This window comes from Mus pahari, chromosome 6 (genome assembly GCF_900095145.1).
Source record: "Mus pahari chromosome 6, PAHARI_EIJ_v1.1, whole genome shotgun sequence".
Classification (NCBI taxonomy): domain Eukaryota; kingdom Metazoa; phylum Chordata; class Mammalia; order Rodentia; family Muridae; genus Mus; species Mus pahari.
Genome location: NC_034595.1, coordinates 88,433,553 through 88,447,723, shown reverse-complemented (window position 1 = coordinate 88,447,723; position 14,171 = coordinate 88,433,553). Strand labels below are relative to the sequence as shown.

At 53.8% G+C, this 14,171-nt stretch overlaps 1 protein-coding gene across 2 annotated transcripts in view; it reads right to left on the bottom strand.

The window, feature by feature from the left end:
• The window catches only part of Hspg2 (heparan sulfate proteoglycan 2), a 99,411-nt gene extending 90,235 nt beyond the window's left edge, over positions 1-9,176 (bottom strand). For both annotated transcript variants that reach the window (XM_029540296.1, XM_029540295.1), the window contains exon 1: positions 9,052-9,176. In XM_029540296.1, the coding sequence (XP_029396156.1) occupies positions 9,052-9,114 (63 nt within the window). In that variant the 5' untranslated portion in view covers positions 9,115-9,176. The remainder of the gene's footprint in view (positions 1-9,051) is intronic.
• Between the last annotated feature and the right edge of the window lie 4,995 nt (positions 9,177-14,171).

Genomic DNA, 14,171 nt, shown 5'->3' with positions numbered 1-14,171 from the left:
CTAGTTGAGACTGCGGGGGGGGGGGTTCAGTCCTGGTGAGAGCCACATGACTGTCCCAGGGAGCAGTACCAGGGTTGAGATGGAAGTCCAGAGGGAACGATAACTAAGTCTGAGAAGCAGGAGTCAGCTAGACCCCATGTGGCGGATACACACCTCGCTCTATTGCATTGCCGAGACGAACCTGCTCCCTGCATTCCCTTTAGAACCACTAAGCTTGACCCACTGAAGAAAGAATGAAAACTGTGGAGTCAGATAACCTGAGCTCCACTCCCAGGGGTGGACTGGGTAGGTGGCTGGGCCACTCTGTGTCTGTTTGTCCCTCTTAGGGGAGATAGCGCAAGGCCCACAGACAACAGAACAGTCAGAAAGAAAAGGCCCCGTGCCAGGCTGCCTCTAGAGCATGATAGCTTTAATCAAGAAGGCGTGAACACTACTAAACACGGGCTAGTGACCTAGGCAACCAGAGGACCCTAGGTCAGTGGAGGGACTGACCCATCCTCAGGGAACTCTGGGTCTCGGTCCTTCTGGCCCCAGGTTTACAAGATGGCATAAGGCATAAGAGTAGGTGGCAGCGAGCTCTGAAAGTGACCAAGGCTGTTGGGGCTGGGCTTGATGAGGTCATGGTCTCAACGTATCCAGGGGCAGCCAGGGCTCCAGCGAGAGGCATGATCCCAGTTCCCAACTATTTGAAAACTGGAACCGCCAAACATGGACAGGGATGAGTCAGCGGTTCGGAGGGGCTGCCAGGCAGTGGGGGCTGGGCTGGCTCCTTCATGGGAGGGAGAGGTGGGCTGGGAAGGGGCCAGAGGCAGCTGGGAATTCCCAGCCTAGCCCCAGGAGAACCATCTGTGGAGGTCACTCCAGGCCACCTCCCCTTGCCAAGACCCTGCCTGCCTCCCCTTCCCAGCGACCAGAAGAGGAGGAAGCTGGCAAAGGTATCAAGGGTTAAAAACGAACCACCTGGGCATGACCCACCCTGGTAGGCAGTGAGGGCTGCCTGCTCCACACCTCACCCAATGGGCAAGATCATGCACCCCTGTGTGTCCCACTTTCTTCCCAGTCCCGCCAACTCTGAGAGTCTGCAAGTGCCAGATTCAGAGCTGTGTGGTGCTCTGGCCACGGCAAAAGACGATGTTCTACAATTTTGTCCAGGGATCTCTGGGAAAGCATTCTCCAGGTTAAGCATGAAAGGGAGGAACTGTGCTGGGATGGGGTCCCGGGACGCCCCCTCTCCTGTTCCTCCCAAGATGCTCAAACATCCTCTCCGCACCCAGGGGAGCCATTTGGCCACACCTTCTGTTGCTCAGAGCCTACCAACTGCACACAGCTGGGAAGGGGGCGGATTTATCCAGAAGCTCCAGCTTTTCCCAAGCCACACCCTGGGGTGTGATTCTCCCCCCCCCCATTCTTTCCCCACTCCAGGAAGGAGCAATCAGGGTAGAAGGGTGGACTCTGTCCTGCAGCTGTGGCCGCAGCAAGGGAAGGAGGGCAGTGACAGATCAGGCACAGTCCCGTCCAGGGCTCTAAGCTCTACGCCTGCAGGAGAAAGGCAGAGGGAGCCATGCTTTCAATAAGCCTGGGTTTCTTCCCACCCCTGTCCAGAGAAATAGGGCATCCCAGGTCCTAGGATCCTACATCAAATAGCATGCTGGCCTTGCACCAAGATAAGAAGAAGTCTAACAACATCCATTGGCTGTCCAGCACCTACCATATCCCAAGTCTATTCATCTGGTCAACCCATAACCACTACAACGCAGACACTTCAAAGCCCATCCAAAGGTCAGAGATGTCTAGCGATGTGTGCGAGGTCACACAGCCAGTCAGGGACAAGCTACAGAACTGAAAGCAGACTTCTCCGAGCTCACTACCTTACTTACTCTGTACCGCATGCCCAGAGGAAGAGGTTTCAGTGACGACACAGACAAGGGAAAGCTGGTCGACTGGGTGTCATAGCTCATCTCACACCCTCTAGACCACAACACAGAGGAGTGGCTGGGAAGCTAACTCATCTGAGTCCTGGGCTTGAGAAAGACCCTTCCCTCTATAAAGCCAGCCTTGTTCGCTGGCCCAGCGTCTGCCAGCTATCTGCTTAGCACCTGGCCAACGCTACTCAGGTAGCTTGGGACCTCACCGCGCTTCACGGATGCATTCACAACACACAACACAGACTAGGCGCTTGGCTGTGGGTTCCAATAAGGAATTCCTACTGGTGAGTTCCACAAGTGGACACAAGTGCCCTCCACTTTGCCCTCAGCTTACCACAGAGGCCCCAGCCTGGGCAGAAAGGGATCCAGTGACTGAAGAAGCCCAGAGGCCACTGGCCTTCCCACTAGCCAGTCACCCCGAGCCCACACTGCCCCTTTACTACCTACCACATACTGTCACGTTCCACGCAGCTTCCTGGAGCTGTCCCATGATTCCACAGCAGCTCTATCCTGGATGCTCAAGGCTCTGGAGCCCTCCCAAGCTCCCACCCACTCCCAATAGCTCCATCCCGTCCATGGACCCAGAACTAGCTCCAGTCATGTCTGGTCTGGGTTATAGACTCCTTGCTTTTGCCCCTGACCCTCACAGCAACGACAGCCACCCTGTTAGAACACCACGGCCGGAGAGCAAGAGCGGAGGCTCAGCAGTGAAGAACACTCGTTGCTCTTGCAGAAGACCTGAGTTTGGTTCCCAGCACCCACAGCAGGCAGCTCACAACCACCTATAACTCCAGCTCCAGGGACTCTAACGCCCTCTACTGGCCTCTGTGTTCACACAGACACATATACACACATGCGTAAATAAAGTGTTTTTAAAATGTACCGGGACCCTTTAATACCCCAGGACTTTGCGACCGCCAAGGCTGTACGGTTCCTGCTGCCGGCCAGCTCCGATCTGCACCGTCACTGCCTACCGCCTCAATGGTGCTGCCCCACAGGCCAGGCACACCCCAACCTCTAGACTTCATGGCGACCGGTCCCCTTGGCTGGATGTCCTTCCCCAGACATCTGCCCACCTCCCCTTCCCTTCTGCGCTCCAGTATGTGTTATCAGAGCACTTCCTATCCCCACATCGCCACTCTCTATGCCTTTCTCTGCTTCGTCCTCCCCCTCTGTGTATGACTGGCTTTTGTACCGGCTAAAACACAAGACACAGACGGGGTGAGAGTTTGATATTTTTTTTGTTCTTTGCTGCAAACTTAGCATCCAGTACAGGTTCAAGTACAGGGATGATGCTCCATAAATAGTTGCTAAGTGAATTTTTAAGTGGGATACACACGCGCCGACAGCTGCGGCTTAAAGTCTGTTTACCAGCCCACCCGACCGACTCCATCACCAGTCTAACCCACATTGTCTGCCTCTGTGCTACAAGCATCTCCAAAAGCCCAAGCTGTAGGGAGCCCTCCCCTATGTCCCAAGAAAGAAGGGCATTAGTGGCTGGTCTTGAGAATGCCTATGCTCCTGCAGCCCTGGCCCAAACGAGCATCACAGGACAGAGAGGACCACGATTCTGGTATGGGCTCAGACTCGAAGGCCTTACATTTCCAGGCTTCAAAGAGCCACCTTGTTTTAGGACCTGCGTGGTGGTGTCCCCCGGCACAGCCACCCCCAGGCAGCCGTGAGCCACACCCCTCTCAAGGCCGATATTGACACTGCCTGACGCCACCAGGCTGGGTAGTGAGGCTGGCGGCTCCCCGCGAAGCGAGTTCCACACATATTTCTGGGTTTCAGTCAGCCAGCTCCAGGCTCTGAGATGGGGAGTGACTGGCAGGGCCGAAGAGGCCAAGGCTTGGGCTGGGGCAGGCTAACAACAGGGCAGGGACCCTCAACATAGCTCCCCCTTGTCTTTGACAGGAGCAGGAGGGAGAGGAAGAAAGCATTGGCAGACCTTCAGGAAGCCACTGGGGAGCTGGGTCTCATTTCCCATCCTCCTCCAGCCAGGCCCTCACAGCTGGAGCTGGACCCGGAGAGGAGAGAAAGGCCAGGGTTGGGAGCCCACCCCTTCCATCCCAAACTCAGAAGTCTGGCCTCCAAGTTGCCTGTGATTCATCATCCACATCATTCCAGATCCCACCCACGGTTCTTAACCCAAGGCCAGGCAGTCCTCGGGCCTCTCCAGACCCATCCTAACCTCCAGACCGCACGGAGCAACTAAGGAACAAAGAGGAAGCAGCAGCTCCGTGCAGGTCAGTGGTCCCCATGGTTTATAGCTCCCTAGCTCCCTCACCATGAACAGCAAGGCTGGGCAGAGACCGTTCATATGCTATAGACCTGGTCCTCAGAGACTATTTGAGGAAGAGATAAATTAACAACACTGCAAATGACTGTCCCACAGTTCCTGGTATCACCAGGGGACCGACCCACAGTCACCAAGACACCAACATCCCGAGCCTGTGTATCCACTGGGCCTTGCCTGAAGTCATCCTGTTTCACCTGGGACCAGGGTTCTCACTGATGACATCAGCGACAAGTTTCATCACATTGTGATCTCGGGCCCTGGGAGGTGGCTCCGTGGGTGATGGAGCCTGGACACAAACCTAAAGACCTGAATCTGATGCCCAGGAACCACGTGGTAGGAGAGAACTGGTACCCCCATCACATATCTGCCCACTACATCCTTAATATATACAATAAATGTTAAGAATCTGGCGGTGGCTGCAGGCGGGTGGGACAGTGGGCAATGTCGGGAGAGCTTTGCCTATCTCCAGACTCAACTCTTCTAAATGTGGGCAGGTCCCTTAACCTCTGCACCTCTGTGCCTTCTGCTCAGGGGCCAGGGGCCACACTAGTCTCCGTGACTTCACGCACTTCAATGAATGCATTTGCGGGCAATCAACTATGCCAACTGGATGGCATAGTTACCCACACTGAGCCCCTCACAATATTGGCCACGGTCAAAGTTCAGTCATGGATGAAGGAGGGGCTGAGGGAGGCATACCCTCTCACTGCTGAACACAAAAGACTGTTTTGGCTGTTGACAGACTGGTTGGGGGGCGGGGCAATGGGGAATCACTGTCTTCAACTATGTGTCTTCTGCCCAGTCCACCAGGTTTCCAGTGGACAGTTCCAGCCCTGGGTCGCACAGATAGCCGTGGTCACGAAACAAACCAGTCAGAAGGGAAGAAGGGGAGCAGGGTGTGTAGACAGGGGAGATCAGGGAGTTAAGGTGAGAATGCCTAGCTTGTCATGTGTGTGTGTGTGTGTGTGTGTGTGTGCGCGTGCGCGTGCGCGTGCGTGTGTGTCAAAGAACAAATTTAACTAATAATTAGTCATTGAAAATAGTCAAGCACGATGAGAAATGAATAAAAACAGAGAACAAGTAAAATAAATAAACAAAAATCAGATAAGAGGGCCAGTGAGATGGCTCAGCAGGTAAGGGGAGCTTGCGGCCAAGCCTGACGATCTAAATTCAAGTTAGAAGAAGAGCACCGGTTACGAGTTGTCTTCTGACCTCCACACACATATCAGCCCCGCCACATACATACACACAGACACAGGGAAAAGAAAGAAATATAATTTTGAAAAAAAAAAAAAAAAACAAAACCAAAGAGATGAGGACTTGTTATCATGAACTTAGAACACAGGAAATAGAGAAAAGAGAGGACAGAGTCACTTGTCAGATGGTGACAAGAAGCAAACAAAAGGTGTACCTCAGCATGGAACGTACGGTCACATGTGAGAAGCCCTGGGTTTGAGTCTCCGTGCTGCCTGGGAGAAGGGGATGTGAAGATGGGGGAAGGGCACAGGGTGGGGAGTGGGGGGATGGGCTAAGCAGAATTATAAAGTCCTGAAGGAGAAGAGGCTTGAGGCTACAGGGTCGAGAGTCCCAAGCTGACAGAACAGCAGACACAAAGGTCCTGAGGTAGGAGTGTATTCAGCATCTTCCTTCAAGAAACAAAGGACTTAGCCAGGCGCCCCAGCACTCAGCCTGGGAAGGCAGTAAGGTCACGAGTTCAAAGTCATCCTCCACATAGTCACTGAGACAAGCAAGCCTGGGCGATACGTGCGACTGTCTAAAACACACCAAAGATGAATATATAAATAACTACTAAGGATGAAAGGAGGCAACGGGGAGACAAAATGATCAAAAATACAACCGTATATGAATTGTCAAAAATGTTGAAATGTTTTTAAAAAGAAAAAAAAATTGAGGAAAAAACAAAACAAAACAAACCAGAAACCTAGTTAATAAAGCACAAGGTAGGAGAGTGGACAGGACAGTCCCAAGGGAGTGGGGTGCTGGAGGCAGGGCTGTAAGGGCTCAGTAAGGAGGGAAGCAAGGAGAGGACATGCTGAGAAACTTAGTGTCAATCATCAGGGGCCACTAAATACAAAAGACCCAAGACCTGCACCCCAAGATCTTCCTCTGCCTGCGCTTACTGTCTCCCGTCTTCAAGCACCTTTTAAAGAGCCGTCTCCCAGACAGGGACTGGGGCCCACAGATCCTAACTTGCCTGTGCTCATCCTGAGAGCAGGCCCGGGCCAAGCCAGACAAGGCCCAGACGACTCTGCAGACACCCAGGGCTCAGCCTGCCTGGAGGTGGGGGTGGCGGGAACCGCATCTCTGCAGTCCGGCCTCGGCCAAGACTCTAAGGATGGTCCTGCTCTGCCCTTCTCCTGGGCACAGGTCTGGAACAATGTGGGTAACTGCTGGGGGTGGGGGTGGGGGTGGGGAGGGGGGAGAGGGTAGCCAGCTGTAAGGAGGGGAGAGCTGAGGTCACTCCAGGAAGGAGAAATTCCTCAGCTCCCACCAGCAGCCTTCCCTGCAAAGAAATCTAAGGGAGGCAGGAAGCAGGTATTTCAGCCACTTCCCCCCTCGGCCTGGAAAACACTGTCATTATCCCTTGCCATCCCTCAAGACTCCTATCAACAGTGGGGTTGGTCCTGAGGAAAAAAAAGGCCTACGATGCAGTCGTAACGAAAGGGTCAACAGGCCAGGGCAGGCCCTGAGTCAGTCAGGCTTGGCCCCATCCTATCCCCAGAACAGAAATTACGCCCCCGAGTAATCACAGACCACTGTCCTTGCCTCCAATGAGGTTTAGACACTTTGGCCTGGAGTAAGCTGCCCTCCCCCCAACCTGATTGTGTGCCTAGAATCAAACTGAAGGGCTGAGGAGAGCCAGGGCAGTGGGACAAGGCTTGCTGGGACATGGGTTAGAAAATGCTTCTTCCTGACACTCCACCCATTTCACAGATGCGGACCTCAGGCTTGAAAAGCTAGGACTCTAACTGGGTCTGTAAGACCCTTGAGGCTAAGCTCTTTGCGGGAGGGGGGCCAACTCTGAGCTTGGGTGGGTCAGCAATGGCTTCCACGTGACTGTTGTGCGGCACCTGTGATCCTGTAGCTTCAGGGCTGCCTGCTCTTCTCTCCTCTGAATCACGGCCCACCAGTCTGAGTCCTAGAAGGCAGCGAAGGGCGTGTCCCAACTCACCCAAACCGCCTCAGCCCTACCTTGGGCCAGCATACAATAGCGGTAAGGAAAGTATCTTCCCAATGAATGAGCCTGGGGGACTCCCCGGGCTGTCCGGGAATGCTGTACAATTAAGATTTGGTGAATGAAAAGGGAGAATGGGGCAGTGGAGGCAGTCAGGGAATTTCAGTAGAATTCCTCCATGCCCTCCGCAAACAGTTCCACCCTCCACTCCTGCCATCGTGCAGCCCCTACAGGACGGAGCTGAGGGGAAGCCAGAAGTAGACAGCATCCCAGGTCTAGGTCATTGCCTTGAGGAAGGGAAAGTCAGTCTTAGGAGTTACAAGTTCAGGCTGAATGAGGAGCAACCGCAGTGCCCTGCAGTTGCAGTTTGGGGTATGAGGCCAGAGAGATGGTTAAGGGAGAAGGCTGCTCCGTGGAGGGTGGGGAGGCGAGGTGCCATGTGGGTGTGGCAGAAACAGAAAGGGGTCAGGCCTGGTGGGCGGTTAAGGAGTGACTCAAGAGGGCAGAGGTGAGAGAGAGCCAGCCAGGCAAGGACAGAGAAGCAGTCACTGGGTAAACACTGGCCCAGTTGGAAAAGTCACCCTCTTGGCTCCAAGAACAGGGAACAGGGAACAGGGGAGACTGTCTAGGAGCACCTGGACTCTGGCTCACCACAGCAGGGCTCAGAGGTACCCCACCCTCATCTTCCACCCTCTGCTTACCGGGTCCATCAACTCCACCCAGCCCTCCGTGAGGTCAGTCAGGTCCTCTGGGCCTCTCCTGCCAAGTGCCTTCCAGGTCTTAGGATTCCTGACTCAAGAGTTCCCTTCTCCTCCTCGTGGCCTATGGTGAGCTCAGGATAAGGGCAGAACTGAAAGGAGCGCACAGCATCCCACTTGGGAGATGGAGGAAGAATCCTGGGGACGCTCAGCTGCTCTTGGGCCCCCGCTCATAGTAAGCGCGCTTCACCCAGCACTCATTCTATCCAGGCCCGTTCTGCCCTGAGGCTTCCCATTCTGAGTTCCCTTTACCCACGTGGGACTACCTCCCAGAGGTTAACTAGCTCTCTGCAGGTCTCACGGAGACTCAGTGCAACGCAGTGATTGATTTAGCTTATGGCTTAGAAAACTCCAGGGCCCATGGAGTGCTCCACACAAGGCTTAGTTTTGTTCCAAGTTTTAACTTTTGACTGCCTGATCATAATCTCCCCCCAGAGGATAGCATGGTAAAGTTCCAGCGACGACTGACAGGGTACCCATCACCATGAACTGCCCCTCTGCCAAGTTGGCAGCAGAAAGGAGTACCCTTGTCCTGCCAAGTTCCCACCCTGCTAGAAGTTTCTCCGTCAGCCCCCCCCCCCCAAAGCCAGAACTGCAGGCCCGGCCATGCCCAGAGGCGACTTTGAGCCTGAACAACGTGGCCGGCGACCCTCCGATTTCCACGCTTGCGGGGACGGCCCCTGACCTCCAGGCTGGATCCCTAGGACGTCCCCTAGGAAAGCCCCACTCTGCAGGGTGGCGCTGGCCAGTGCCAGCCCAGGGTCCTTCGCGGGCGCGGCCGTCCCGGGCCAGAGTCCCAGCCGAGCAGCCTCCTGTGGCCCCGCCAAGTTGGCGCGCGCCCCCCGCCCTCGGCCCTCGGTCACGCACACTCACCGCTAGCAGCCGCGTGTGCAGCAGCAGCCCCAGCAACAGCGAGCCCACTGCCCGCTGCCCCATGGCCCGGCCTCGTTCGCTGGCTCGCTCGGCGCCGCCCGCAGCCACCAGCTCGCTGTCCTGCCGAGTCCTTCGGACTGCTCGCCTCTCCTCCCCCCCCCCAACTCCAACCAACTCCCGTCCCCGCCCTCCCGTGAACGCCCCGCCCCCAGGTCTCCGGCTCCGCCCCCGAGGCGCCAAGTTCAGGAGCCCTAGGCCCCACCTCCAAACATCTAGCCACACCCCACAAGACCAGGTTCCGCCCCCGAGGCACCGCGTCCGGACTATCTAGACCACGCCCCCAACAAGGCCTGGCCACGCCCCCTCAGCGTCGGGCCCCTCCCCGCTTCCCAGCCGCGAGCTAGGCTCTCTGGAGGAGCGGCGCGGCCGGGCGACTGTGCCTTTGTCTGGGCCCCAATCCCCCTCGATGTGGGATGAGGCCCAACCGGCTCCACGCCAGACGTGGCTTGGAGTGTGGGATAGGACTGAGATGCCACCTGGCAGGGCCTCGAGCCCTTCGCACACGCCGCTCCTTCACACCACGTGCTCCACGCGGAGTGCACGGCCGTTTTCGAGAGAGGGGTCCCACAGGCACGCAGCTTTCAGAGTTTCACACTCACAACGTTCAATGTGTGTCGTGTGTGTGCTTTGCAGAACTTCTACTTCAGTTTAGTTTAACTTCGTTAAAAGTCAGTCCTGTTGCTTCGGAACAATGAGTGACACACCCCCCCTCCCTGGGCAAATGCTATCATTGAGCTGCCCCCAACTATCACTAGCACAGCCTACGGGCTGGGCAGTGTAGGTCACTAACAATCCTCACAAGGACTCCCAGACTTCTCAGCCCTCGCCTGCACTCACATCGACTCTGTGTTCCTGTTTACATTTTTGTTTACCTTTCTACAGACTCAAGTATCCCAACAAGCTATAAAGTGGCTTTTATTTATTGTTTGTTTTCTGTACCTGTGCACGTGTGTGTGTGTGTGTGTGTGTGTGTGTGTGTGCCTGCATACATGCCGCAGTGCACATGTGAAGCTCAGAGGTGTTTTGGAAAGTAAAGATGTGGGTTCCAGGATCCAACTCAGGTAATCAAGCTTTGCAGCAGAGAACTCAGAGAACTGAGTTCTCTCTCTAGTCCGTATCACACACCAGTCACACACCCAGTTCCTCACACATTTTGTGCTAGGGCTTATGTGCTTTTTCACATACCAGCCTGTATATTCTACATTTTTCGCACAGCATTCATCCCAGTACTTGATACTGGACAAGATCAAGGTTCCCCCTATACCACTGACGATCTGAATCACTCATAGACCCGCTCTGACTCACATACATCAGTCCCACAGATGTACCATGTCGTATACCCAGGTTCAGACACAGACAGGCCCTGCCAGAGCCTCAATCTCAGGTGTTCTTGCTAAGACTCTGGCACGAAGGCAACCCTGTTGCATCCCGGGGGCAGACACTCAAGCCTGGGGCTGGGGTGTGTCTCTACCACCTACCCAGGGCCCTTTTTTTTTTTGACTGAAAATTTCCAGGAAGCCCCAGGCTAATGGGTGGAGAGAAAAATAACTGGAGTGTGTTTGTGTGTGTGTGTGTGTGTGTGTGTGTGTGTGCGCGCGCGCGCGCGCGTGTATGTGTGCGTGTGTCTTTGAGGAAAACCCTTTGAGTGATGATAGAGAGAGAAAAAGTACAAACCCAAGTTTCCATTGTTTCCTGTGAGTTGCTAGGTTCCAGAAGGCTCCTAGCAGACTTTGCAGCCAGGAGTGAGGTAGGCTGTGGACAGAAGGAAATGCCCAGTTCACTGAATGGCGCCAGCCCTGTCCGGAAAGTATGTTCTCTGTGATAGGAGCCAGACACTTGGGGACCTGAGAAAACACTGACATCCTGACCCTATTCCACAGAGACACCATCTCTAAAAGGCTGGGTTCTTCTCTGCCCTGTGGGCATAACTATGGGGGACCAACTCCCAGCATGAAGAGCAGAAAGCACATCCAAGTGGGCCTGCCAACGCTCTGGCCTCAGCCCAGGCTCCCAGCATAGCACCTAATAAGGCCTGCATCTGCTCCTAGCAGGGGGATGGGACAGACAGAGAAGGCATGCCCAGTCGTGGTCCTTAGTGGTCCCTGTTCCGCTAAAGGGGACAATGGAGGACACAATCCTGCCTCGTGTTGTTCTCAGTGCAACAGAGAAGCCTGCCTCTACCATCTAGCTGTGAAGTCCGGAACAAATCCTTCAGCCTCTGCTGTCGGCCTCGTTCAGGAAGCAAGGACCATGTTGACCTTTCTCACAGTGTGCATACGAGGACTAAGGGACACTGATGAAAAAAAGACAAACGAAACAAAAGAAAAAAAAAAAAAAGAAAGTGTCAGGCCAGAGAAATGGCTCATCAGGTAGGGACACTTGTCACCGAGCCTGAGAACTTGAGATCAGAGCTCCATCCCTGGGTCCTACAAAGGTAGAAGAGAACCAACTCCATGGAATTGTCCTCTGACCACCACACATATGCTGCTTAAACAATGCTCTTCTGCAGGGAGCCTGAGCTTTGCTCCCAGCACCCATACTGGGCAGCTCACAACCTCCTGTAACTCATGATCTGGGGAATGTGTTACCTCTGAAGGTGCTACACTCCTGTGTACATCCCCCCTCACAAACACACAACTAAGGGCAAAATAAATATTCTTAAAGGAAATTCAAGGGCTGGAGAGATGGCTCAGTGGTTATGAGCACCGACTGCTCTTCCAAAGGTCCTGAGTTCAAATCCCAGCAACCACATGGTGGCTCACAACCATCTGTAATGAGATCTGATGCCCTCTTCTGGTGCAACTGAAGACAGCTACAGTGTACTTACATATAATAATAAATAAATCTTAAAAAAAAAAAAAAGGAAGTTCAAAAGCTGAAGAAGTAGAGTGCTCAATTTGTAGAGTGCTTGCGTAGCATAACATACTGTCCTGGGTTTGATCCCCAGCACCATATAAATGAATGGTACTTTCCAGGAATCCCGGAACTTGGGAGGCTGTGACAGAAGGGTTGCCATAAATTCAAAACCAGCTTGAACTACCTAAGATCTTGTCCCAAAAGAAGAAAAAAGGGGAGAGGGGGAGGCACATAGCTAACACTAAATAGGAAGGAAGTGGTCACTCTCTTAATACTTTAACTTCTGATATGTAGCTCAGTCTGGCTTTGAACTCACAACCTCCCCGCTTCCTGGGTTTACAGATGCGTGTAACCATGCTTAACTCTGTTATTATTTCTCTGTGCACTCAACCTAATAAGGAAAAAAAAAATCAAAGGCTTCCCTCTGAAAGCTTCAGTCTGGTGGTGGAGCCTCCCCTGTGCTCATTGTGGGGGTCTTCATCAGAAAGTGAGGTACAGCCACTACCCTAGGATCTCCAGCCAGATGTGGGGAGGGGGGGACATCCTGGCGCTACGTGGGAGGGAACTCCCTGTCTGATGAGGAAGGCTGACTTCAGAGTTGGCAGCTGACCAGCCTGGTGGCAGGGTTTTTCCAAGGCCTTGCCTGTGTGTGGAGGGGTCAGCATCCATGACAAATCTCATGGCGTGAGCTGCCTCAGTGTCCTTTCCTTGCCTTTGGCCCTTTTTGGGCTCACAGATTTAGCTTCTTGCATGGCCTCGGGGACAGAGGAACAAGCACGTCTTTGTAGATATTTGGTCATGATGAGCCCGGCCCTATAGGCCTTGCTTCCTGAAAAGGTTTGAGGAAAGAGATGAGGAAGCTGACTTGCAGGGAGGCAGGCTGACACAGGGAAACAGGGCCTGTCCAGAACATTCTCCAGAGAAGCCCCACCCGCCTGGGGAATCAGTCACCCACCTATTTATTCCGAGTCCTCTCCTTTTCACGGAGGGATTTGGCTGGCTGGCTTAGAGCCTTCTCGGTCCTCAGTATCTTTAGTAAATGTTCTCAAGTTGTTCTGTCTGGGGCCAGGCTGTCTCCTTGTATGGCTTGCAGGGTTTTTTGGAGTCTCAGAGCACACTGTGCTTACGACTTAGAGCGTGTGTTTGTCAGAGTGTTTAGGACAGAAACAGCTCAAGCATCTCAACAAGATGAGGATGTAGGGAAGGAGGAGGGGATCATTAGAGTTGGGAAGGCAGGTACCTGGGCTGGTGGAATGGGAGCTGGGAACTTTTGGAACGGTGGCTGTAATTACAGCTTGCCCCTCCAAAATTGATGGGACCTGCTGCTTCTCCTGGTTTCCAACTGATTCCAGATCTTTCCCCTGCCTCTTGCCCATCTCACGTTTTTTCTCTTTTTTCTTTCTCCTTTTGCTGTAGCTGATTCATTCAGGATCGTACTAGACAGTTGGGCAGGTAGTTCTCATCACAGACTCCCAAGTGAGTGAATGGGTTTGGTAATGTGCCTTGTAGGCTTGATGTGGCCTGAGGGGGTAGGGTTTTTGTTTGTTTGTTTATTTGTTTTGTTTTGTTTCTATTTTTTGTTTTTTGTTTTGTTTTGTTTTGTTTTGTTTCGACACCGTGAGTAAAGGCACCGTGTGGGCTAGCTGTGTGCTTACATTCTTTGAATAATGAAAGCAGTTACCATTGGCCAAGGGTTTCCATTGCCTCTGTGGGAAAACAGGCAGAGACAGGCTACATCCTTGGCTTGGTGCAGAACCAGAAACTGATGCAAAAATGTTGGGGCTGGTGGGAGTGCTGATGAGCCAACAGAAGACAGCCGTCCTCTTAGGAGGCACTAAAAGTTCCCACAGGCAGGGAAGGGACGGGGTGGAGGACGCTGGCATGATCTAGCCCTGTTCCTCTTTGCAGTCTGTCCCTTCTTCCATGTTTCTGTCACCTGACATGCACCTGCCTTGACAGAAGCCGTCCCCTGCTTCCCATAAAGGGCAGGCTCCCTGGCTTTCCCATACGTCCATGCTTCTGTGCCTGAGCATCTGGATGACAGAGATAGTCTGGGGATGAGTCGCTGTCATGAGGCTTCGCGCAAATGCTGACAGCATGCTGCTCTTGCTGGGCTTTCTTTCCGGTGACATTCCCTGCGAAGAATGCAGGGCCTGGAGTGGAGCTGGCCCTGGGAGCCATTTTCATCTCCATGTGGGTTAAAG